The sequence below is a fragment of the Candoia aspera genome, chromosome 7, assembly GCF_035149785.1.
Source record: "Candoia aspera isolate rCanAsp1 chromosome 7, rCanAsp1.hap2, whole genome shotgun sequence".
NCBI lineage: Eukaryota > Metazoa > Chordata > Lepidosauria > Squamata > Boidae > Candoia > Candoia aspera.
In genome coordinates, this window is record NC_086159.1 from 26,751,884 (window position 1) to 26,779,544 (window position 27,661).

General features: G+C 38.0%; 1 protein-coding gene across 1 annotated transcript in view; it reads right to left on the reverse strand.

The window, feature by feature from the left end:
* MYH9 (myosin heavy chain 9) overlaps positions 1-26,660 on the reverse strand; it is a 70,830-nt gene extending 44,170 nt beyond the window's left edge. Inside the window, exons 1-3 of the mRNA XM_063308277.1 lie at positions 26,636-26,660; positions 4,965-5,316; positions 661-817 (exon numbers count right to left, since the gene is read on the reverse strand). Coding sequence (XP_063164347.1) covers positions 661-817; positions 4,965-5,297 — 490 coding nt within the window. The 5' untranslated portion in view covers positions 5,298-5,316; positions 26,636-26,660. The remainder of the gene's footprint in view (positions 1-660; positions 818-4,964; positions 5,317-26,635) is intronic.
* Between the last annotated feature and the right edge of the window lie 1,001 nt (positions 26,661-27,661).

The following is a 27,661-nucleotide window of genomic DNA, read 5'->3' on the forward strand; positions in this document are numbered from 1 at the left end:
ATCCGACCCATAAGCCAGCACTCTCCATGATTTCCGATCTTGTACAGCTTTTTTCAGTTGCTTTATATTTGCCTGCCAATTAAAAAGCACTAAACTAAATGCTTGATTTAATCATTTAACATGCAAAACTTTATTCTCCAATAGAATGCTTTACTCCAAAGTGCTGACCAATTAACATTCAAAGCTTTTTGCTCCATTAACTGAGAGAAATAAGAGCATCTCATGGTGACAATGTGTCAGAGCCATTTGCTTGCCTTTTAAAAAAATAAAAAATAAAAGCATGCTGAAAACCATGAAAGATTTCCTGCTTGTCAGGCTCTGAATGGAATCTAGAGCACAAAAGCTAATCCTGAATGCCCTGAGTTCTTGCAGAGTTGTTGGCATTTCAACACAGATTCCTCCCATACCACTGGCCACTATATGAAATCTCCCCATGGTTTAAGCTAAATTCAAAGCAAAAGAAGAATGCTGCTTTCCAGAGACCAGAAGCTTGATTAAAATAAAGAGCTATAAGTTATAGCAGAAGCTACAATGTGCTATTTGTACACATTTGTTGACATTTCATAAGCCTAAATCTGAGCAAATTATTTAGTTAGCTTACTCAGCTGAGCATAAAAATGGTTGATGTCCACAAATATTTTCATTTTAAGGTATACTTACCTTGCATCATGCTCCTGTAGGCTGTATCTGTGATCGCGTAGATATGCGGGGGCATCTCATGTCTTTTTTTGCCTTTGTACATTTCCACAATCTCCTCTGAGTAGATTGGCAAATTCTTGTAGGGATTTATGACAACACAGAACAGCCCTGAGTAGGTCTACAAAAAGTATTGCATGAAGAGTTACTTATTTATTTGGAAATTTTATAAGGCTGCCAAATTCCATAACTCTCGATGTTATACAATAAATACGATCATAAAATGCAATTTAAAAAACCCAACCACTGGAAGAAAAAACCTTTGGAAAACAAACACACAGGAGCCATCCACTCTATCCCAAGTATTGTGGAAAGATCCAGTCTTTCAAGGTTTTTTTAAACATGGGGCCACACTTATCTCAGTGTTCCAAAGACCAGATACTGCAACAGAAAACCCACACTTCCTAGGTCCCATCAGGTGGCACTGCTTGATGGATGGGGCTTGAAGCATGCTGACTGCCTGACTGTACACAGTCACAGAAGACAGATGATCCTTTAGATCAGGGGTTCTCAACCTTGTTTTGCTCCTTGCCCCTTTCTAAGCCTATTTACCTGTCACCACCCCCCAAACGTTGCTGTTAGCTGGAAAAAAAGATAATTTACCATCTGCACTGTTTATTAATCTATAACTATATCATATAAAGACAAAGTATTTATGCAGCTGAAATTAGCACAGCGAATGAGATGTGAGGATTATTAGAAACTGATCATAAGCCTGGCAGTTCAGTTTGGGTACCCCCTCAAAATATGGCCCATGTTGAGAACCATTGATTTAGATAACCAGATCCTATTATGAAGGGCTTTATAAGTAATAACCAGCATCTTAAATTGGTCCCAGATGTCTACTGGTAATCAGTGCAGCTCATAAAACAAAAGTGTTACATAGGCCTGATGAAGAATGCCAATAATTGCCCATACCACCACACTGTGGACCAGCTACAGCTTCTGAGTGGTTTTCAAAGGCCATCCCATGTATAGTACATTGCAATAGTCAATGCTCAAAGTGACCAAAGCCTGAGTGATTGTTTGAAGGGCCTCCTAGTCAAGGTAGGGGCACATTTGGCACACAAGATAGATTTGTGCAAGGCCTTCTTAGCCACAGCTGCCACCCAGTTCACAAACAGGAGCTAAGTCCAAGACCCCCAAATTGTGCACCAGTCCCAAAGTACAACTCATTCAGGACTAAAGATGAAATATCCCCAGCCCTCCAGGGGCAATATCCAAAATACTGACAACCACTTGGTCTTGTCAGAGTTGCACTTGAACCTGTTCCTCCCCATCCAATCCTCCACAGCCTCCAGAAACTCAGACAAGACCCTGACAGCTGTTGACAGAGTGCTAGAAAGCATTTGGCCCAGGAGAAATCAGAAAAGTCACACACCAGGCATTTCTATAAAAATAAATTTATTTACAGAAAGCACAAAAACATATTTACAGGCTTTGTGCTAAGAGGAGAGATCTCTCTCTCAGCTGCATACTCTCTGCAAGCCTAAAGAGAAGGAACTAAGTAACAAGCAAACTGCCCTCGCTTCAGGCTATGCAACTATTAACACCTAAAAAGAGGACAATTAAATTCAACCTCTTCACCTGGCCAAAATGATTAGTTACCATAGTAACCTTGATTTGTAGAAGAAAACACTATACCAAACAACAGCTTCATCAGGTAGGTCTGGGGTTGAGATGTATAATTGGGTACCATCTATTATGATACTATGTGCATGTCTTTCACCCCAATCCAAAAGTAGAGTGCAGTTTCATATGCACCCAGAATAGCTACCCAGTATATATTGTCTCTACAATGTGCTCCACACGGCCACACATTTATTTCAAATAACTTTAGTATCTACTGGGTACTGGGAAACAGATTTAAATTAAAATTGTTAGAATATTAGTGATGAGAATGTGAAATACTTAATACATATTTTACAAGAAGATTACAATGATCAGGGCTGTCACTGTATTGTGCTAGAAGCAGATACAACAGCAAGCCTCAAAGCAAACTCTATTGATTCAACTGTACATTATCTGGCTTAACTACAGCCAAATGCCTATGCCAAAATCAATGTAAAAAACAGCAGACATCTATTTTACTGCAAGTATATTTTGACAGCATAGTCTATTTTTCATGCAAAGAATATATTCTTTTCATGTTCTTTTTCCTATATTTGTATAGATTAGGCCTGCACAGCATGCAGCCCAAGTAGCCTTGTGCGGCCCACAGCTGTTTTTTGAAAAGTCAATACATTTACCGCTGCTGCCCCCAAAACATGCTGCCCAGCTGCTCCAACGCCTCCAGGCCAAATTCTGATGTAACTGATTCATATATAAAATCAATTTACATATAAATGCAGAAGCTGACAGTTTGATACCTACATCTTGATGTCAGAGAGCAATCAGAACCACTGCTTTAGTAACATTAAAAAGGTGTCAGTCCCACTAGATGGATCAGACCAGGAAATCGACTCCACAGGATGGCTAAAACTACTTTTATTGAGATTGGCTTTAATAACAATCTTGCAAGTCTGACTGTGCTATACCTCCTCCTCTTCCTTATAGTTGAATGAATTAGGGAGGCATCTGACTGAGCTGCTTTCAAATGTTATCTCCTTGTTCTGGATTTAAAAAAAAATGGTTCAGGCCCTTTTGCCTAGGCAATGGCTCCTGTATATGCCCATCAAGGTCATCTTCCTTACTCTTTACAATACAGTAAGTGGCAAGCTGATCCAAATTTTCACTCACGTAAATAATCTGTGATAAATATGTGAAGATCCCTTTACATTACAACAGCAACCAATCTCTATTAAGAGAAGCTTTGGTTTGCCTGGGAGAGGGATTGTTTTCCAAAGTAAGGCTAAGCAAACCCAAGTGACCAGCATAATTCAATTTGTTATGCAAGTAATTGTACCGTTTTTTAAAAATTTCTGCGGTATCTGAGTAATGTACTAAACTACCCACTACATAATAACATTACAGTTAAAATCACATAAAATAGCATATGCGTGTGTGTGTGTGAATAAATACTGATCACTGAAGAACTGTTTGGGGAAAAACGATATTTATGAACCAGGGCTTCCTCACTTTGGTTTTAGGATAACTCTCAAAGAAAGAACATTCCACAGTTGTTAGCACCAGCACAAGAAAGTGTCATCGTTATGTAAATCTATGTAACCTTACTCAATCAAAATAGCAAGGAGGCCTCTAAACTCTGTATCAGTTATCAGACAAGTTTCTTTCGCTGGAAGCGGCGTTGCTATTTTCAACACGCATTACTTAATTTCCCACTACCGCTGCTTCAGGCCACCTTCTTCAGGTTATTATCATTTTCTCCCATCTAGGGAGTAATACCACACAGTGGAAGCTCCTTTTCAAGAAAAAAACAAAGTATTATTCAAGTTCAATCTTCACTTTAATCTGTGAGATGATGGCTCATGGACAAATACATTTTTAGCATTTTATTCATGCCAATTCTCATAAACAATTATATATTCTTGTTTCCATAGCAGCAATTTCATGAGAACCATACTACCATTTGAGTTATGAGAGCAAATGCCAAGTCACCTACTCAAGATCTGTTCTGAAGCAACATATGTTACAGGCCTGAAATTAAAAATAACTAGAACAGCTGAGTTGTTCTGAAGCTCTTTGTGTTCTGCATTGGGTAGACTGGTTAGATCAAAGTAGATGTCAGAGAAGACATATATCCTTCAAAGCCTTCTGTGCAGCTGAGTATGATTATATAAAAAGGAACTTTTTCTGCCTTCATATAAGCAAGCCCTACCACTAAGGTTTTAAATACAGGAAAAGGAAGACATGTCTGCAACAAGAGAGGGTTCATTTTGGGATCAAATGTTATAATTTCTGAAGTATTTTCCAAAACATCAGTCACAAAAAAGTGTGCCATCCCATTATAACACTGATAAAGATTAGATAATCTCTCAGCATAGTTTCCAACATCTCTCTCCAGGTATGTTTTAAATTTCCTAGTCTACCTATCACCAGCATCCTCAACAACTCTCAATGCATTATTTATGTGTAGATTTTACACTATTCCTGTATCTGTGATTATTTTATTCTAAACACCAAAATTCTGGAAAAGTCTAAGAATGATAAAAATCCTCTGAGAATGAATCAGAATCTAATTTAAGGAGAATGCAGGAATAACAACAACATAAAGCAAAGAATAATCAATATTATCTGATTTATGTTATTAATCAAATAATTAAATATTTATTTAGCCCCTTTACTAAACAGACAAAAGTATTACTTACGTAGATAAGCCCTGAGTAGTATCGCTCTTTTAAATTGTGTAACACTGAAGCCTCATTCAAACAGGTCAGTTCAGCCATGTCTTCCACTTTAGAGAACTTGGGAGGGTTCATCTTTTGGATATCATCTTTGTTGACTCTCACTTTCTTCCCATTCTCAGCAAGCTCCACAATAGCTTCATCTCCAACTTCCTCCTTCAAGCTAGCAGGCTCAAATCCATTCTTCTCTGATGGTACCCATACCAGTTTCTTGGCAGCCCAATCAGCTTGAGCAAGAGGATTGTTGATGACATTTCTATCCACATATAGGTATTTGTCAGCATCTCTCTGAGCCATGGTAGTTTATGCTGGGGACCTATTAAAATAAATTAATATAATTATGCATATGGCACTACAATCTTTTACCACTTATAATCTATAGCTGTTGAATTGCTAATATTTATACGTTTGGACATCTCAGCTTATATAACAGAGACAAGATCACTTAATAGAAGGAAACAGGATCCATAAACATCTTGGCTTATATAGCAGAGACAAAATCACATAATATAAGGAAACAAGATCCATAAACTTTTATGGTTCTAATACAGCAGTCTGATCAAAGCAGGTCATGCAATCTAAACCCACTGCCCAAAAGGTGAAAATATCCATATATTGTCTCCTCATAGCTCCTATGAACTCCTCTAGCTCCTCTAAAAAGCTCAATCCTTCGTTCAGGAACTACATACTAACAGAGGCTTCACAGAGTTCGCATTACTAAAATGGATTTTTGCTCTTCATTAGATCATTAAGAAATTAGAATATGAGGGAAAAGAGTATAATACATCTATTGATTTAAAGAAAGCATAAGATAAACAGGCCTGAACTATGGAACATTTTGTATGAGGATTTAGCTAAATCTTGGTTGCTAAATTCAGTTAGAGCAGTAACTGGATCCAGTTAGAGTCACTCATTTTTTGAGATGTACAGCTATATAATTTGAAAAATAAATATGATGAAAGTAAAGCATGCACAAGAGTAAATGGAGTGCCTGCTTCAAGGATTTGATTGATATTATTCACTTTTAAAGATACAGAATTTCTGTTTTGAATTGTCTTTGTTTTTTGGGTTTATTAAGATTGGGATTATTAAAATTGTTATATTATTAAGTATAATAGCAGATAACTTATGTGCTTTTTAATTTATTATAGTAGACCGAAAATGTATAGAATAGTGGTAAGAAGGGAATAATTAAATAGGTGTTATGTTTTGGAGGGGAGAAAGATATTTAGGAGGTTTATATGAACAGTTTTTTTTTATTTTAATATAAGGGGGAGGAGTAACTGTAGTGATTTTTATTATGTGTTAAAGTGGAATGACTTATAGAAATAATGTGATATTTTCATTTAATATAGAGTAAGAGATTGATTATGGAAAATTTTTTGTATATCCCTGTTAAAAGTCAGCAGCCACATGTTTTTGTAAATTTGAAAAAAAATTATCTTGTGTTTCTGCACTTTTAGTTTTTTTCTTTCTTTGTAGTTTTGTTTTTCTGTAGTTTTTATTCTTTTGTCTTTGACAAGGAAAGCAAAGTGAATGATTATAAGTTATATACATACATAGTGAAAAATTAGATCAAGTAGATCAATTATTATACCTTAGAATATTTACTAAAAAATGGGGAAATAGATGAAAAGCTCTTAAAATATACAAATACTGATGGAAAGATAGTGGGCAAGATGTGCTCAGTTATGAGGAATGGATGTTTGCCAAAAGAAGTGAAAGTGGCTATGTATAATCTCCTGTTGTGAATCTGTCTAGCTACTCAGAGTAGCAGGAGAGGCCATTCTGAAAATACTCTTCTGCCAGAAGTTCAACTATTTGGTATGCAGGAAAGAACCAACTCTTATGTGGCTCCTAAGCCATGGAATGTACTCCCTATTGGGGAAATGAGCTCAGCCCTGATTCTTACAATGTTTAAGAAGTTAATAAACGCTCATCCCTTCTGCCAAACTTGTAATCATTAATTTATTTTCATGTTTTATTTTTTTATGAATAATTCAGTGTTAATTCTATTAACACTTAGTTGAGATTTTGTATTTTCTTTGTTATAAACCATCTTGATTGCCATATAGATGTAAAGGCAAGGTATAAACACTTTAATAAATATAAGACAGACATAAGCACTGTTACAAGTGACTTAGTTATCTCAAGAGAAACAGAAAAGTTAGCTATAGGCAATGGGAATGGTTTAAGAAGAGTGTGTGGTAAAGCAAGAGGAGATAGGATCAACAGTGAATGGATGATGAATGAGTAGACTAAATATAATACTGAGAGACCACTATGAAAGAAGATTGAAGTGGTTTGGTCATATAGAGAGAATTAATAAGAACAGAATCACAAACAAATATCTGAAGGAAGAATAAAGGGGCTGAGAGGAAGGTGAAGATGGAGCAAGTTTTAGCTGAATAGAGTTGAGATTCTCAAAAGAAAGACAAAAGTGTAAAGAACAAAAGGCAATGTGTGAATCCTTGTATGGATATAGCAGAAGCAAGGATGGGCTGCAGGGACAGAAAGGTACAGAGAAGTACAGTGAATGGCATTGGTCTAAACTAGATCTACCTATATTTTCCCCCTTATCTCGTGCCTTTACTGTCTTTTGTTTTCCATTTCTTAATACTTTTCTGTGCTTTCCATAACACCGCTGACCCTGAAAGGTAATAAGGCAATGTTTATTTTGAATATCTAAATGTCTTTACCTGTGGAAGGCAAAAGAACAGGAAGTGGGCAAAATTTCTTTTGTGATCATAAGTATATCAAGGCAATGTAATGGCTGCACATTAAACCTCCATTAATCAACTTCTTACTAATAGAAATAACTATATTCTATAACTTTCTTTTTTGGGGGGAGTGGCTATATTGAGCAGACACTTCAGAGAATGAGCACTTCCAGCAGAATGTGGTTACTTTCAATTTCATCATATCCTGAAAATCCTAACTGGTCAGCCTGGAACGTTCTTCTATTCCTTTTCATCATTTCTGCTTAGAAGACTTCTGATGTGCTTTTATCATTCCTCACGCCTTTCAGAAGAGGATACACTTTGAGAAGCACAGTAAATTGTCCTCCTTTGCTCTTTCGACTGCTTTAACTTGTTATCTGCAACAGCATGGAATCTTTGACCTTCAAAGGGGGCAGTCGGCATGCCAATCTCCTTCGCCTTATGATTTTACAGAAACCTGAAGGTAAAAGATGACTGCTCCTCACTGCCAGGTCACAATATTAAATAAAAAGACATTTTAAAACCAAACAATTCACTCCATACAACAATGGGAAAGTAAATTTAGAAATCCAATAGTGCAGTAAGAATGTATTTTTTCATGAGTACATTTAAAACAAGATTGAAACTAAATTAAAATAACATGTACCATTTAACAGTGTGTAAGCAACCAAGTTGTTTATGAGCCTATTTAGCTTGAAATAAAAACTCTGCAAGTAATTCAGTTACATAACACTATAGCCATAAATAGGAAGGTCATATTTCAATTATCTTTTCAGAGAAGTAATCAAATGGTAAACAAACTGTGTTGTTCATCTCTATAAAATGTATACAGTAGTAACATAGGTAGTAAGAGTTTCTAACAATTCATTAGCAAAGGTACAGTTCGCATGCAGAACACCCATAAACTTTCTTCCAAAAAACTATGAGGAAACAGTCCTAATGATCAAATTAACATCATGAATAAACACAATCAAATTCAAAAGTAATCACAGAAGTGTTGTTCCATAAAATACTCAAGTACTACCTGGTTGGTGTAATACTTTTATTTATTTTAATACAGGTAGTACTCGACCAATTAAATGCCCAATTAAATGCAAAATTCCAGAGGTTAGCCAGAAGAGATAAGGAATTATTTTTAAACAAGCAATGCACGGAAGTGGAAGAAGACAATAGAATAGGAAGGACAAGAGACCTCTTCCAGAAAATTAGAAACATCAGAGGTAAATTCCAGGCAAAAATGGGTATGATCAAAAACAAAGATGGCAAGGACCTAACAGAAGAAGAAGAGATCAAGAAAAGGTGGCAAGAATATACGGAAGACCTGTATAGGAAGGATAACAATATCGGGGATAGCTTTGACGGTGTGGTCAGGGAGTTAGAGCCAGACATCCTGAAGAGTAAGGTTGAATGGGACTTAAGAAGCATTGCTAATAACAAGGCAACAGGAGACGAAGGCATCCCAGCTGAACTGTTCAAAATCTTGCAAGATGATGCTGTCAAGGTAATGCATGCTATATGCCAGCAAATTTGGAAAACACAAGAATGGCCATCAGAGTGGAAAAAATCAACTCATATCCCCATACCAAAAAAGGGAAACACTAAAGAATGCTCAAACTATCGAACAGTGGCACTCATTTCACATGCCAGTAAGGTAATGCTCAAGATCCTGCAAGGTAGACTTCAGCAATTCATGAAGCAAGAATTGCCAGATGTACAAGCTGGGTTTAGAAAAGGCAGAGGAACTAGGGACCAAATTGCCAATATCCGCTGGGTAATGGAAAAAGCCAGGGAGTTTCAGAAAAACATCTATTTCTGTTTTATTGACTATTCTAAAGCCTTTGACTGTGTGGACCATAACAAATTGTGGCAAGTTCTTAGTGGTATGGGGATACCAAGTCATCTTGTATGCCTCCTGAAGAATCTGTATAACGACCAAGTAGCAACAGTAAGAACAGACCACGGAACAACGGACTGGTTTAAGATAGGGAAAGGAGTACGGCAGGGCTGTATACTCTCACCCTACCTATTCAACTTGTACGCAGAACACATCATGCGATGTGCTGGGCTTGAGGAATCCAAGGCTGGAGTTAAAATCACGGGAAGAAACATTAACAATCTCAGATATGCAGATGATACCACTTTGATGGCTGAAAGCGAAGAGGAACTGAGGAGCCTTACGATGAAGGTGAAAGAAGAAAGCGCAAAAGCTGGCTTGCAGCTAAACCTCAAAAAAACAACAACAAGATTATGGCAACCAGCTTGATTGATAACTGGCAAATAGAGGGAGAAAATGTAGAAGCAGTGAAAGACTTTGTATTGCTAGGTGTGAAGATTGCTGCAGATGCTGACTGCAGTCAGGAAATCAGAAAACGCTTAATCCTTGGGAGAAGAGCAATGACAAATCTCGATAAAATAGTTAAGAGCAGAGACATCACACTGACAACAAAGGTCCGCATAGTTAAAGCAACGGTGTTCCCCATAGTAACATATGGCTGCGAGAGCTGGACCATAAGGAAGGCTGAGAGAAGGAAGATAGATGCTTTGGAACTGTGGTGCTGGAGGAAAATTCTGAGAGTGCCTTGGACTGCAAGAAGATCAAGCCAGTCCATCCTCCAGGAAATAAAGCCAGACTGCTCACTTGAGGGAATGATATTAAAGGCAAAACTGAAATACTTGGGCCACATAATGAGAAGACAGGACACCCTGGAGAAGATGCTGATGCTAGGGAGAGTGGAAGGCAAAAGGAAGAGGGGCCGACCAAGGGCAAGATGGATGGATGATATTCTAGAGGTGACGGACTTGTCCCTGGGGGTGCTGGGGGTGTTGACAACCAACAGGAGGCTCTGGCGTAGGCTGGTCCATGAAGTCATGAAGAGTCGGAAGCAACTAAACGAATAAACAACAGTACTCAACCTACAACCATTCATTCAGTGACTGTTCGACTTTACAACGGCACTGAACAAATGGTGGTTATGACGGGCCCTTGGAGTTCCAGCTGTCCCAGCGCCTCCTGCAGTCACGTGATCGCAACCTGGATGCTTGGCAACCAGTTCAAACTTACTACCGGTTGCAGCACCCTGCGGTCACATGATCGCCATTTGCAACCTTCCCTGCCAGCTTCCCAGAAAGTCAATGGGGAAGCTGGCGGGGAAGGTCGCAAGTCACTGGGGTAAGTCTCCCCCACCCATGCATCCTCCCCCAGCCCCTCTGCGCTTGTGCCGCTCTGGCTACTCTCACACCCCTGCGCAACCCTGTGCACTCCTCCAACCTGTGCTGCAGCCTCACCCACAGCCCGACCCTCACCGTACCTCCCACACACACCCCTGCCCCACCCCACCAGCAAGTTACCTGCCTGCTGGCCTGGGACTTGCAACTTCCTGCTGGCTGCCCCCATGACTTTGGTTGTGGGAAGCTGGCAGGAAGTTGCTTTGTTTAATTAACAGAACTGGCTGTCTAGCCAAAAGCTTCTTTCTCCTATACATAGTTGCGCTATGCACAATTGACCCTTCTCTCTTTAGCCAGACTCAGGAAACATGGATATCACTGCCAGCAATTTCTCCACTCACATCAGCCCAACCCACCTTACAGAACTACTGTTGTGGAGAAAATAGGAGGCAGGAGTATTAGGTATGTTCGCTGTCTTGAGTTACCAAATATTTAAAAAGGCATGATAAAAAGATAGTATTAGCATAAGAGATCATTACGATAGCCGCAGCTCCAATTTCTTAAGCTATAGGAGAACTGCAAGAGGATTAGAGTTACAGACACAGGTAAACATGTTTATTTATGGAAACTATCATCTTTACTTTCTAAACAGCCAACCTTTATTTTACAGAAGGGTCTCCATTTAAGGATGGCTACATATAGCGAAGTACAGTGCAACAGCAATTTACATTGACCTTTGGGATGCATAGAACTAACTTAGAACTGTTTATTAATTGACTGCAGCTGTTTACAAATTAGGAGAGAATGTGGGATTGTTATGTTTGGGGGATCTCTTAAGCATTCAAGAACTCCTTGTTCTGAATGTGTGCAACGTAGTTTATATGCACTTCCTATTTCAAGACCCTTCTCAAAGAAAATTCCATTTTGGGTAGGCACCTCTGATTAAGAAATATTTACCTACAGAATTCTGGAATACAACAGATATTTGATGAAGGACTGCCTGAGCCTCTCTCCACCCCTTGTAGGGGGGTGGGAAATTACACAAGCTAAAAGAAGAGGAATTCTTTCAAATACGGAATAGGGAGTTGGGTGGCATATAAATTTAATAAATCTTAAGTCCCTTAATAGTGTGCATGCATGCCAACAAATCCAAATTAAGGATGAAAGAGCGCTTCAACGTCATCTCAGATTCAGGATTATGATGATTACATACCTTTATCATTTCTTATTAGTACAGAAGTACTTTCCACAGCAGTTTCATTCTCTCTCACACTCACATCCCAACACATTGTTTAATTGCACAAAAATCAGATCTAATTGATCTGCTTCACGTATTTTACCATTTCTGGAAAATACTCTCACTAGGCCTTTAAGGAATGAACAACTCTTCTAGAGAAAATCCACTACCCCATGTTAATCCTGGCAACTAGGGAAAAGAGTTGCTACCATTTTACATTAAACACATAAGCTAAACTGATGAAGTTAAATATGGTGACTGGAACTAGATGGTGCAACAATTCAAGATCTCAACTGCGGTAAGATTTTTTAAAAAAAAATAAGGAATAAATTTATTACCCACCCAAAGGTAAGAGAAGGATTAATCAAATTTCCTATTTATTTAGGAACTTAGAACACTCTAAAAATGAAACATTCATTGTAAGTAATCTTATAGACATTGTGTAAGCGATTTTAATCTTCCTATATATATTTATAATAGGAAATTTGATTTGATCCCCAAATGATTTCTATCCTTATTTTTTTAGAAGCATGTATCCCATAAGCCACACTTAACGTAACAGTAACAGTCCAGTCTTCATGAAATCCTACAAAGCAGGGAATTTAAGAATTCATTAGAAAGTTATGTAGTGTCAAACTATTTTCCCACCTACATTTTCAACACTACAGTTATAATCGAAATTATTCAACCCCCATTGCAAATCAGGTTAATTGTCAAAATGTACAGACTTTCAGCTGTTTGCAATGAACAAATCAAACAAAAGCAATTGAAATAGCTCAACACAACGAATGCTTCAAGTGGTGTCCCCAAAATCAACTGAAAATGCAACTTATGACTTCAAAAGCTATTTCAATTGCTTTTGATTTGTTCATTGCAAACAGCTGAAAGTCTGTACATTTTGACAATCAACCTGATTTGCAATGGGGGTTGAATAATTTCGATTATAACTGTGTATCATCTTTCCCAAGCTAATTTTCTCACTATTGGTAGCAATGTGAAACAAGAGACAAGTACACAGACAAAAGAAGCTTGAGATTACAAGAATGGACACAAGAAGGATCCAGCATAGTCCTCATGAAAACCAGCACCCAAGTCTTTGGGGAAAGGGTGATAATTTGAATTAGATTGAACTACTAAAGTTGATAAAGATGAGGTCTGAACAAAGAATTCCTAGTTCATCAGTTTCATTGTGTCACACACCCACACTGTTCTATCATGGATTCATGCACTGCAGCATTTGTACTTCGGTGTTCCAGTGTATTTTAAGAACACCCATTTAAAAATAGATAAAGAAGAAGTCTGGATTTGGCTTTTTAGAAGATGTGTTTCAGAAAAACCATAACCAAATATGACCTCAGCACTATAGGACTGCTGAGAAAGTAAGATAGTTTCATCAGGAAATCTTCAAATCTCATTTACTTATATAGCAGAGGTATCTGAAAAACAACAAAAGCTATCTATAATTTATCTTGTTAGAAGTATTTGTATTATCCCACTGGCCCACCGGTTGTTATTTATTAAATTTATACATTACCCATCTCACTATAAAAGTGACTCTGGGCAGCTTACAAATAAATGGTTGTTTAACGGGAGATTAAAAAAAAAGAGTGAAAAACCAGGGAGGTAGTATGGTGTAGTGGTTATACGGTATTAGACTAGGTAGTATGGTGTAGTGGTTATACGGTATTAGACTAGGGGCAGGGAGACCCAGATTCTAATCCACCTTCAGCTATGAAATTCACTGGATGATGTTGGGCCAGTTACCTTCTCTCAGCCCAGTTTACTTCACAGGATGATGGTTGTGGGGAAAACAGAGGAGGAGGAAGGAGCACTGTATATGCTACCTTGAGCTTCTGAATGAATGGTGGGATATAAAAATCATTATACGTTGGGGGGTTTACTACTGCCTGATAAGGACAAGATATTAAACTTACCATAAACATCAAGATGTATAACAGGAAAGTCTATCTACACTACAGTGATTAGAGTATGTTAAATAAATGTATTCAACTACAGTAATGTTAACCCACAGTTTTCCTGGACTGAGATTCATTACCTTTGCAACAGGTACAAAACACCAGAGGCAAACTTGCTGGAAACGAATACAATATTCTTTTCAGTTATATTTAAAAACCTTCAAGGACAGTTTATTATTATTATATGTGATACGTTGGAATTTTAAAATAATCCTAACTATTCTTCGTACCCTGAAAATGAGAACCATTGAGCACCATCAGTAGCTAAACAGTTTGTCATTTGCTCCAATCAAAAGTGAAGTCTTACTGAACTTTGTGCAACCTACAGGGTAAAATTCTATTTACTAATCTGCTAATAAAACTATTTTTCCTAGATACCTAAAAGTAGAAAACACATGAACATACAACAAAAAAGCAGTAAGTTGTAATTAAATAGCAGATGCTGTCAAACTAATAAGGCCAGTATCTAGGTTAAGTGAAGACTCATTGGTAAAACATACTCTGATTATGAAAATGTATTGCCTACAGGATTATACAGCCTGATTTATTGGATATTCTACAGCATTTGCATGGAAGTTGAGCCTCTCATTTCTGGAGACAATATATCTAGATAGTTCTTCTGCAGTTGAAGCATAAAAACTGCTTAAAAGATTATTCAGAATAGATATTTTGATAGTATTTGTCATTAGTGCAAAAACACAGCCCTGCATCTACCTTTGACATCCAAATCTAGGAACATATTGTCCTTCACATCTGGAAGTCTGTAGTTTCTGTAGAATTTCGGTATATAATTCATGGAGAGTTGGTTCCAAAATACCCAAATATCAGGAAGACTTATTGATCTTTTGAAGCAGACACACTTCCTATAAGAGCTACTCTAAGGTATTTTCATTCATTTATCCAATTTATAGTCACAGACCAAAATACAGGAGGAAAAGGAAAAGAAAAACCATGGGATTGTTTGTTGTTTAAAAGCCAACTTAAAAAAAAAAGGAAAAGACAGAAAGCAATTGGGATTTTTTTTTTTTTAATCCAGGGGCAGAGTATTTCTCTTGCTGGATAGAATTTGGCTTCTGATCTTAAAGGAAGCAAAGCAGAATTTGGCCACTCCAGAGATGCAAGATTATACTGATCAGCCAGCAATAGCTGAGCAAATAAAAGGTCCATACTTCCTGGGAAGTCCACTAAAAAAGGTGCAATGTACTAGTTCCTAATACTAAGGTAGTGATTAACTGAGATGACAAGTACAGCAGTAAACTCCTTGACTTTTCAAACTAAGAAATAAGAATCAATTAGATTAGTAATATCCTGTTAGCAATGATGCAAAGCAAAAGTGAACTTAAGGCAAGAGAAAAATATTATAGTTGTGAGGGCAAAATTGAACAAGTGGGAAATCCCATTCTCCAGCAGGCACCAGAGCACTGTGCTCTATAATCCACAATATATTAATATTTAAATGTTTTCTTCAGATATAGACATGTAATTACCCAGTTTAATTCAACCTATGTTTCAGTAAAGGAACTCTTTCCCTATGTGCAAAGACAGCAAATAAAAACTTCCTTACTGTTAATTCATTACAGCAAAACTTTATCGTAAAATAGGAAGCCCAATGAATTTACTCCTAGGTAAGTAAATATAAGATTTCAGCCTGAAGCAATTATTGGTTTAAAACCTCTTTCAGCTGAACAAAGGCATTCAAAGAAAAAGATTCCTATTTTTCTAATTTCTTTAAGATTGTGTGGGACTTTAAATGAAAACCCTCCAAGTACACAAAGTGTAGGCTGAAGTGCTGAGACATTTAATATGAACTAATCTGTACTGTATTGTTAAATCAAGATCTGCAGCAATGAAGACTGAATTTCAAAATTCAGTAAAACATATAAATGTTTATCACAAGAAAGCAACCTCTGGCACTGCAGGTATTACTGAAATATAACTCCCAGCATGACCAATAGTGGAAGCCAACAGCATCTGAAGGACCATGTGTCTACCACCACTGGTTTATCATGAGAAACCTTTGTGTAATTCATATCCTTGATGTAAAATCTTAACATTTCAAATCTATTTGGCATCAGAGCAGCTTTACAGATAAAGACCACTATTCTCTATAAAGAACAGAACAGAAATAGTTCACACATTTTAGGCTGAAACAAGAGATGCAAAGTCTTTTTCAAATATTGTCTAAATATTAATATAGATTTTCTACTCATTCCGACCCTACTTGTTGCATGAAAACCAAATACAAAAACCACAGAACTTCACTAAAACAATCTAAATCTTTCCCCAATGATACACTGTTTGAGCTTTGCTTTTTTTTTTCCGTTAAAGTATTAGATTCTTTAACTTTTTTTTCCTTTTTGCTATTCAGGCTACTGCATTTCCTCTAACCTGCTTGTTCTTTCATTTTTGTCCCCCAATACACTGCAAGCCACCAGACAGAGAATGTGTTTCCTCTCCTGTACATCATCTAACACACATTAATAGCTACTATTCATGAAATAACACAAAGGGGGTTGAGGAATATTAATTTATTGATTAATAAATCATTACTAGCCTTTATCTGCTATTATGGGAACGCATGACAGAAATATCAGAAGAATCTGTTGTTGGATACAACAGCCCCTGTGCCCTAGCACTAAAATGGCCTGTATACTGTCAGTGAAGACATAATCTGACCTGGAAGATTCCATCTCTGGGCCAATCTGCAACTGAGGCTGGATCAAGGAAATCCGGAGGGAAATCAGTATGTTCTTAGCATTAGTATTTTCCAGCGGGAAACAGCACAAGCTGTCCTATGTGAGAACATTCGGATTTGCATGGAGGAGGAACTTAAGGTTGGCAATCTATCCAACTGGCCCGCTGCAGTATTGTACTGCTCTCTCTCATTTGGCTGCAGAGTTCTGTGCCTCCATGGCCATTTCTCCTTTTTTTGACTATGGGAAATCCTGACTTCATGGAATGTTATTCCACAAAGTTGATGTAACCTCTGCTGCTTCTCATTACATTGATCCCTGCCTTTACTTCTGCATGTTCTGGAGATCACTGCTGCCACCATTGTGAGGATGATGGCAGCAGCAGTACTCTCCGGCAAACATGGAGATAAGAAGTATCACACTGGTCAAAGGCAGAGAGGAATCTGTGCTAGGATGCCTGGGGGGGGGGGGGGGGCTCAAAGGCAGCAGAAACTGCTGCTCCAACCCTTGTATGAGGGCACCCACTTTGCTGGCCTTGCTTTCAAGGTGTGGCAAAATGACCACTTGGAGGCAGTGGTTTTCCATTACCTCTGGTCTTCAGGAGGAAACATTCACATTAAATGGCTCTAAAATAGTTTAGGGTAATCTGTGTAGGGGTAAGTGATAAAAGAAAAAGAAAAAATGACTGCCAAGTTACAGTATTTTGTATTCTAATAAGCTTAGCTGCATAAGATGGCTTTACTAAAAGCAGTGCTTTGTGATGCGGTGGTTAAGGTGTTGGATTAGAAGCAAGGAGATCTAGGATCTAGCCTATCCTCAGCCATTTAAGCACACTGGGTAACTTTGGGCCAGTAACACTCTCTCAGCCCAGTGTACCCCACAGGATCCTGATTGTGGAGAAAACAAAAGAAGAGAATAATATGTATGCTGCCTTAGGCTCAAAAATAAAAGGTGGGTATAAATCAAATCAAATAAGCAACATTATCTCCTTTTCACCAGAATCATCACTAAAGAAAAGTACAGTATGTTGTGAATTGAATAAGCTTTCTATAGTACAGAAGATCCATGAAAAAAGCACTTGGTGGGGACAAAGTAGGGTAAATTAATATGAAGGCAAATGGCAATCTTGCTAATATAAGTGAATGATAGGCCACACTGCACTCAAAAGTGAAATTGATATTAATTGAGCTTGCAAAGCACAATAACTGTTACATGGAAATGGTATCTTTTCTTCAGGAAATGGGTATAAAATAGTTTCAGGCTTTGTTTTTAGCACACTTAAGCTCAACTGTTAACTACCCAACACCTTAAAAGCCTGGAATATATTTTATTCCAAATTAAATCTAACATAATATGCTTCCTGTGACTGTTATTTCCTGTTACATGTGCAGTACATGCCTTCTCAGCAGAGGAGACAGCATTCCACAAGGAAAACATTCCAGAGGGAGAACACATTCTTTGTGACCACTCTCTTACTTCAAGACCAGAACAGCAGTTTCAGAAACTACAACCCATCCCTGCTGCTTAAAGGATTTGGCTTAGAACTCGTCATGTCTCCCAAGGCAACAGGGGCTTCAAGATAGGCACAAGACATTGTTAATGATGGAAAAACCAAAGCAAGAATTCTTTCTTTCCTCACAGACTTTAAGCATAGATGTCTAAACTACTGCCAATAATAACTACACAGCATACTACCAATCAGAGCCAGTAACTTAATCCTACTGTTCTGCTTAGGTGAAAAATCGTATTCTCATTCTTTTAGATCTGAAAACTAGGCTGCCCAATTTCCTGCTCATCACTGTTCCACAGTCTCCATAATCTACATCAGCATCAGACTTCCTACTTATAGTCTCTCTGAACTTAAATTTCTCCTACAACAGCTCTTACAATTTATAATTCACATCAGTTAGACCAGTACAGAATCACACAACTGTGGCACTTCTAATATGCTTCCTAGATTCCAGGTGTAAATACATACAATGGTAGCTGCTCCATCTCTATTTAGAGTTTATTGCCATCCAGGGGCATAAACAGGAGATTTTTGGAGATGAAAAAGGTAGGGAGTGATGCCTCTCTTCATAGGTTCCCACCCTCAGCTACAGTATATGATTATGATAGTTCTTCCAACTAATTTTCTTTTATACAGAATCTGAGTTCAAGGGGCAGAGCGTGGCAGCAGATCAGCAGGCTTTAGCATCCCTCCCATACTTCATTATTTAGCCTTGGAGACTCCAAAAGTCCAGATTATTTGATTTCTATCTTGCCTTTTGTACAGGAGCTCAAAACAGTGTAAATAGTGTTCCCTCACAAAACAACCTTGTGAGGGTAGGCTGGGCTGAGAGAATGACTAGCTCAAAGTTACTCAGTAAGCAACCTGTGGCAGAAGGAGGACTAAAACCTTCACCTCCCTGCTCCTCACCCAGCACCTTAACCACTATACCATACTGGGTCTCATGTAATTATATTTTCCTCCCATATAATTTGCACAATGGAGACAAATGATACAATGACATCAAATTCTAAAAAGGTTCAAGACTATACCATACAAAAAAGAACCTACTTATTCTTTCTGCAGTACAACAAAGGAAGCCAAGATACTTTCCCTTGCAATATCCTCAACTCCTGTATTGTACAAGACTAGGCAAAATGTCCTGTTTTATCTAACAACACCTTCTCTCTACTTCAGCATAACTTCAGACATGAACAAATGGTATGAAGCATGGCTTACATGTTAAACAAATTTCTATAATATGATACTCTTCAGGCAGTCTGGATTTCAAATCCCGTATGTCAAAAAGTTTAATGGCTGGAGATTATGGGCAAAGTTCAAGGTCTTGAAGACACTAACTGGGGTTGGCTACATAAAGCTACTTGATATAATTGCTTTTGCAAATGGAAAATCAAGAGACACTTTCAGACTCATTAGTAATTACACTATGTTGTGTCTACTACTAATATGAGTCACAAAGCAATGTGTTTCGAGGCCACACTAGTCATGACCCATTATAGTTTAACAGATTAAAGATGAAGCTATTCACTATCTGCTGGTAGGGTTCACAAACCAGACTAACCTCAAATCAAGCCAACAATTTAGCAACGTAAGGTGAGAGATATTTTAGAAACAGAAAGGATGGTTCAATCATAGGTTTGAGCCCCACAGTCCTTCTTCCCCCTTTTTTCTTCCTTTTTAATCTGCAAGGTCACTTGGAGCTCTGAGAATAGCATTGACTTGTCTTGCTCCATAGTAAGCATGGAGAATTACTGTCTTTATAATTTGGACTTCAACCCAGAAGGCAAACAAGGAACTTTTGCCAATCAGCCAAATACAACTCAATTGTTTAAATTCAGGGTTTCCTACTAAATGTAACAAATAAGAAAATATTGTATCAAATAAGAAAATAGCAGCAAATGTAAACACAACTTGCATCTGAACTGGAACTATGTAACATTTTGTATTCTTTAAGCAAAGTCTCTCTAAACATTTCATCTACTCTGTTTATTGAAGCAATTTTGTATTTAGCTACCTTACAAAATGGATTGGACAGAATGGTATCACTAAAAATAAATGTTTTATTTCCATGTATAGCTGGAACAGTCAGCTAACAGGAATTTTAGGCTGCTTTAATACTGAAAATCAAATTTCCAAATTAACAAGACCTGGAACCATTTGGATCCTCCTGCCCAGCCAGGCTAAGCACACATGCTTAACAGGCTACTGACTATACACAGTTAACCCTGCTTCTCCTATAGCACTTATATTGGATAGGCTTAGATTAGAAGTAAGCAAGCCATGACTGTTATGGATATTTGTGGGATAAAAGGTAAAGTCTCTCTCAAGTCAAACTTAACTCCTAGTGACTACCTGGATGCATCCACATACTTTTCTTGGCAATTATAAGGAAATGGTTTGGTTTGCCATTGTCGTCTTCCATTTTCTACTTTCCAGTCTAGTCCAAGCATTCAGTGGGCACCTATATAAATAGTAATCATGTTGACCCCTCTTAACTTTTTCAAATAATCTAAGATCAACTAGTGCTTCAAAAACAAAACTCTTTTTCATCAAGCAACTATAGCTCTGAATGAAAATGTTTTAATTTGTCACACAAATCAATATAAAAATACTTGGGAAGCTGGGGAATGCTTAATCAGACTGGGCAAGCCAGCATGAAAGAAATAGCCCATAAGAAAGTATTGGTATTACCAATCACTACTTCAATATATAATTTTTAGGAATGTACGCAGCTGTTGCTCCATGTAAGTCATTAACTTTTGCCATAAAGGAAGACAATTTGTGGCTTTCCTGATGTTACTAAACCCCATTTCCCATTAACCCAGCCAGCATGGCAAATAAACAAGTATTAGAGCCTACAGTTTGCTCAGATGAGACACAAAGGATTCTTTGACACTTTTGTTACAACACAAAATCCATATTCATCTTGTGGGAGAAGTACTTAAAATAAAGGTAAGAAAGTTACTTTTAAATTCATCAGCAAAACTATTTTGCTGTAATGTAAATATAACAGAATCGTATCAAGGTTATTTCATGACAGTCCCCCCACCTTCAAAACAATGCTCCAATTACTATTTGCACCTATGAAAGCAGGCATCCATCTACAGAAGGTTTGTACTACTTTTTTAACCAAATACTAAAGCTATACAATGGCTATGTTTGAATAATATCTAAATTCATGGTTAACTGAGCCATGGTGTTCTGATTAAACCCAATTGTCTAGGTTTTCACAGCCTACTGAACCATTAATTAACCAAAGGCTGGGTTTGCAAAGCCCATCAGCTAGCCAACTACATTTTGGCCTAATGAGCAATATAAACTCAGACAATACACTACTGCATCATTGCTTCTTTAATGGGCTACTGCTTGTAAATTCCATCTCAGAGAACACAGCATTCTCCAGGGAAGTCTAGTTATAAGATTCTTTTCCCCAGCTGCATACATTGGCCATTCTTGCTGTACCTCTTCAGAATTTCCTTGGGAGATGGCCTCCTGCTTTAGATTTCCCAGGTAAGAAATAAATGCAATCCTATAATCAGTGGTGATGCTATTGCACCTACACACACATCGTAAATGATATTGATAGTGACAGAAGCAACCAAACCATTGTGCCAATTTTACCACTGGTTTGAGACTACTCAAAATGTTAAGTATGGTACCACACACTGTTCTTAGCTTTTAAGAGGCGCTCTTGCCATGTCCCAAGTAAATTCTTTCCCTCCAGCCTCCCCCAGGAATAAAGAATAGTAAGGAAAATGCTTTCTACATAGTAGAGCTGTGCTCCACTTCAAAGTATATCATATGTTGATAATATCAATTCACTTCTGACATTTCTGGGGACTGGTGAAAATAAAGTTCTTCTGAATTTTAGGCTAGTTTGTTAAGAGTGCACTTTCCAAAAGAAAACAATTTGAGTGCTGTTACAGAAACTTAAGTATGTGCTCAACACTAAAAAGGAAGAATATATCCCCAGTTCCTGCCTACTTTTATCCTAACCGAACATTGGCTGCCTTGAAGAACACAAAGCAAATTTAGACACATGCATTTTAAGTCAAGTAGTTCTAGCGTTCCCTCACTTCGACAAGAGGCCCAAACACTCCCATTCAGTGGCATTTCCAGTCAAAGTTGTTTTTGAAACTAGGAAGATTACCATATCTGTAAAGCAAGAGCAGATATACAATGGCCTGGAACAAAGCTAGCATGAGCCCAGCATCCACCCACAGCAGGAAAGAAGGGAGTTAAGTTTTCTTTTCAAGTAGAAACTCTCCCATGTACCCTGAAGCAACCTTTCCCTGATATGGCACCTCCTAAAGAACTGCTGCTGCAGTGAATTTCCCATGTGCACTTCTCTCATACATCAGGGCAACACTGACTCATTTCTTTCCAGAATTTAGATAATGCCACATAAATCTGCAAGCTATACTCATATTAGCAGTACCTTGGCAAGTTCTGAGAGTGGCACAAAACACTCAAGAGTATTTAGTTTAAAAAGCCACTGCATTAAGCAACTGAAATAGTCTATTTAACATAGGCAAAAATCAGCATATTTTCAAAAAGTATTTTAAACACACTTATAATGTATTCTGCAATTCTATCTTAAGACCTACAGTTGGAATCTTTTAAGTAAAAAACTAACTCTCAAGGGAATCATATCCAACATTAAAGTGATTTCTTTCTCCTACGAAAAAGGACAATAAGGTTTTACATATGAGGGAAGAACCTTCAATTGCATAAAATATGTAACAAAACTATATACTATAATTCTGTGACTTAACTTACTGTCTTCTTGTCAGTAAGTCAAAATATCAAAAATGACATCACATGCTGCTCAAGCACTACACAACTATCAACATTAAGGCTTTTTGAACAGTGCAGATCTCATACTATCTTATGATTAGGAAAAGACAGATTTTATAAGAATGGTTTTTTTTTCCTGGTCTCAAAATAGTAGCAGTAATACATTCATTTGCAACCATAGGTTTTAGTCTTAAATTAGTTTAATTTCTGGGTTTACAGACCTATTTTTTAAAAAGTAACTAGGGCATGCGCAAGTAACTGCAAAATAGGCAACTTCTTCCAGTATTAATCTCCAGAAGTAATGACAATTTCATCTTTATTTCAAGTTGTGAAGTGTCATGATCTGCAAGTAGCATAGCAAGCCAGGAATCACAGATCTCTTCCTTTAATATCAAACGTTTAAATCAAGGCAGATTCAAAGAGTCTTGGGAGGAGAGGAGTAGGGTAAAGTTATAGTAGTGTGTTGAACGATTATGCCAAGTTTCTCACTCAGATATTGAAAAAATGGATTGAATTAAGACACAAGCAGTAATTCTTTGGACAGGTGGTGAATAATTAAATACTGCCTACTAACCTTTGGTTGTCCTAACAATTATCTACACTTTTCTAGAGAGATGATTATTGTCAAAGTGATTACAAATATAATACTGCTCTATCAAACATTGAAGTGTAGCCCTGTAGATATATGTTTTTCATTGTCCTCATCACAGTAGGTGGCAGCACCTAGCCAACCTTGCCTGTTTTGAAAAAGCAAAGCAGGATTGGACCTGGAGGAAGAACACAAGAAAAATTGCAGGGTATAGATATTAGACTCAAAAGAACGAACAAAATTCTCAGAAGAATGCAATCACAAAACAACATAGATGTGGTCATGTCAAGCTTAACTTGAGAGAAACTTTATCTTTTTACCATCAACAAGAAGATGTAGTAAGAAAAATCTAAGACTTATTGTAGCTACACTGGCATTACTATAACCCCATCTGCTGAAGTTGTTTCCAAAGCTACATAAACAAAGGTTTAGTTCCATTTCCCAAACTCTAACAACAAGCAAGCTCATGCCAACTTCCAATATACAAAATTATATTTGGCCTCATAAAAGGATAATTATATTGGCCTTTCAAGCCATTCAGCTAGCAAGTTAATGAACTGATTTTAAAATCATTTTATTTCAGTTGAATATATAAGTATAGCACCAAATCTCCAGACAGCAACTTCATGTATCAGACAATATTAGTCCATACAAAGCTCCAGACACAGCAACTGAGTGAGTCGGACAATATGAGCCTGTGCAAAGGTTTGCAGTTTTCATTGGAATAGCAAAGTAACTAAACCTATTTTTCACCTGGTGACTAAGGCAGAACATATCTCTGTGCAGGTAGTAAGTAATTATACAGTAGTTATTTTGGAATCAATTGTATCACACCCATGCTTGAAGGGAGAAACTATATTTGCAGGAATATGTTAATCTAAGAATTCATTCACTAGATTTTCTTGAAAAAGAGGGGAAATGCTTATTTTATTACCCAGATTTTTCACTTACATAGTTTAAAGAGCAGTTTTAGCAAAAATGCTCAAATAGAAACATTCATCAGAAAAACACGTGTTACCATTTGCAAAAAGCTATTCAACAAAACCCTGAATTACACTGCAATATAAACAAGTTTATATATACAAAAGGGTCATTTGTGGCCAGTTCAGGTATTAAATTATACACATGGAAGTCACTATCCCAGATGAACACAACTGAGATGCTACAACTCTCAAGTGTGCCAGCAAGTTGACTGAATGTTGCTAAATACAGTTATCCTTGCAGAAATGAACTACAATCAACAATCTTTTAAACACTGCATGAAAGTCTTCATTTTAAACTGCCGCAAGGCATGTGACCTAAAATGTGTGAAAGACAGGATACAAGCCTCAAATTATATACTGAAAGAAAATATAGGCAAACCAAAATGAAAAATTCAACTAGTCAATTTCAGTTAAATAACAGAATCTCTTCTACTGGAAAGGAAGGGGCATCTTCCTTACTGCAGCAATCAAGGTATGAAATTACCACAGTTACTCGATATAGAAAAAATAACCAATCTGCAACTAACATGGATCCCACAGGGTTTCTGTGGAATCTGAATGATTTTTTTCTCTAGATACTTAAGCACCCAGATCACAGCTCCAACTTTAAAAGCCGCAACAACAATGGTGAAAAACCAAGTACTCACCAAAACATCCACACTTAAAATTGTTTCAACCACACAATGCATCATGAGCAAGTAATGTTAACTTCTACAATATCCTTATCAGACATCTCAAAATATCTATTTAAGTTTTATTTTATTTGAAATACACCATTTCTTCTAGCAGCATGTAAACAAGGAAGAGGGCTGCAATGCTCTGCCTGATTTTCTCTATTTTTAAATAAGTCAATTGCTCTTTTCTAGTATAGCTCTGGCACTACTTAGCTATGTATGCAGAACCCTATCAGATGAGAAAAAAACCTGATTCAGCAGGCCTATTTCACCGTCTTTAATTAACAAAAAAAGTAAAAGCTCGCTGAGAGAGAGAGAAATTTGGTCCGATGTAATAATAGGGTAAGCTACAGGCTCTAACTTACAAGCTTCGTCTTGCCCCGTCACTCCTTCCCTGCCTTGACTAACGCAGAGCCAACGGGGAAGTCGAGTTCCGCGGCCGGAAGCCGAACCCAATGCAATGTCTGCAACAAGATTGTCAGCCCGTGACTCAGATCGTCGACCTGACAGCTGCCAAGCAGTCTTCTCCCCGTTATTTCCAAAAAGAGCCGTAAAAAAAAAACAAGGGGGTCGGAAAGCCCCTCGATCAGTAAGGTGCGGACACCAATTGCAAATGCGGACGCGAGAATAAAGCAGGTTTAACCGCTCCTAAGGAAGACTTAAAATCCAGCAGTTAAAAAAAAAAGTAGAGAGAGAAAAAGAGTAAGAGAGAAAAGTACGAGAGAAATCACCTGACCGGCTGTTTTTTCTCAGGCCACTTTCAGGGGCTGCAGTTTAAAATTCTTTCTGCCCGGTTGTCGCCGGGTAGGAAGGATGAGGTAGGAGAAAGGCAGGGTAAGTCACATGCTAGCCCATCAAAGAAGGAAAACGTGAGAACGAACGTTCACTTGGCCTGCGCGTGGAAGACGCTGCCTAGCCCCAAGCAGAAAAGGTAAAAGGCTACACCTTCCCCAAAGTCGATGCCCTCAATAGGTGGCACTTCCTAGACTCCAGCGCACTCGGCAATAAAAAGGGAATCTAGAAGTTAAGCCACACCCGCCCGCCTCTCAATGAACCTTAACCCGCCGGCGCCAAACTGAAAATCATGCGCCGTACTGTACGTTTCCCGTCCTTTCCCGCACCAATTCCGAGCTGGGACTTCACCTGAGTCCGGCCAAAGCCTTGAGAATAAGACGACGACGCGACTCCTTTTTCTTACAGCAGAAAGGCTAGACTTGGTAGCTAACACCTTCTCAGAGAGCCCCAGCGCCCCACCCGCTGCGCTGTTCCAGCTTCAACGCCTCTAACTCACCGGCAGCAACGAGGTTTCAAGCCGGGAGGGAGCGGCCACCGCTAAGGTCTGAAACATCCACTTGCGGTATCCAATTATTATCAGCCAATAAGAACAGGAGTTTGCTCTGACAGAGAACCAGTTTCCGCCAATGGAGACTCAAGTGGAGGGCGGTGTTTCAAAGGAGGCGTAAGACTTTTTTTTAATCTTCTCAACTGACGCCCTAACTCCCGCTCTTCAATTAGCTTCCCCCCACCGCCAGAGAGAGACACGGCCAATGGACTCGCATTTGGGGAAGAGCAAAGATTGACATCTTAGGCAACCAATGTACGTATGGAGAAAGGGGGCGGTTCTTGGTAGGTCAAGCTTGAATGCTTCGGTGATTGTTTGAGGCGTGGCCAGCAGTAACATAGTGGTGGGAAATGTCTGCAGAGGGAACAAACGTGTGTCATCCATGTTTAGCTCAATTCACCTTCTTGGCTGCTTAAATTCTGTCCATGCTTACTCAGAAGAAAGCCCCATTGTTTTAATGTGGCAAATAAGTGTTAAAAACTATTGCCACCTTAAACATCCTAAAAAGCAACATATCTATTTGGATATGATAAATTACACCTCGCATTTACACTGATTAGTTGGATTTTAATCTTTGTCATTATCCCATCTGCTCTGCCTAGAAGCCTTGGTCTTCTCTTTGATGGCTATATTACTAAGACACAGCCCTTCCTCGCTTGTTTTTTAAAGGGAAATCTCATAATGCCTCCTCTTGCGTGGTTTTCTCTCTCTTCTTATTGCCTTTCGCTTTCATCTAACATTTGCCAGCAACATTACTCACCTTTATTTCGTGGAAAAGGTGACTTAAGTCACTGATCCTGTACACATTTCTCATTCTTGTTTTAAAAACTTTCTAGAGACTTAGTTTGATCATTTTATTTTTGTGATCTTATTTTTCACATTTCTATCCTGCCACAATCTAGAGACATTTAAACTGCATACTAAAACATCCTTTTGAGGTTTCAGTCCTCCAGGTCTACCACTCTCATCATAAGC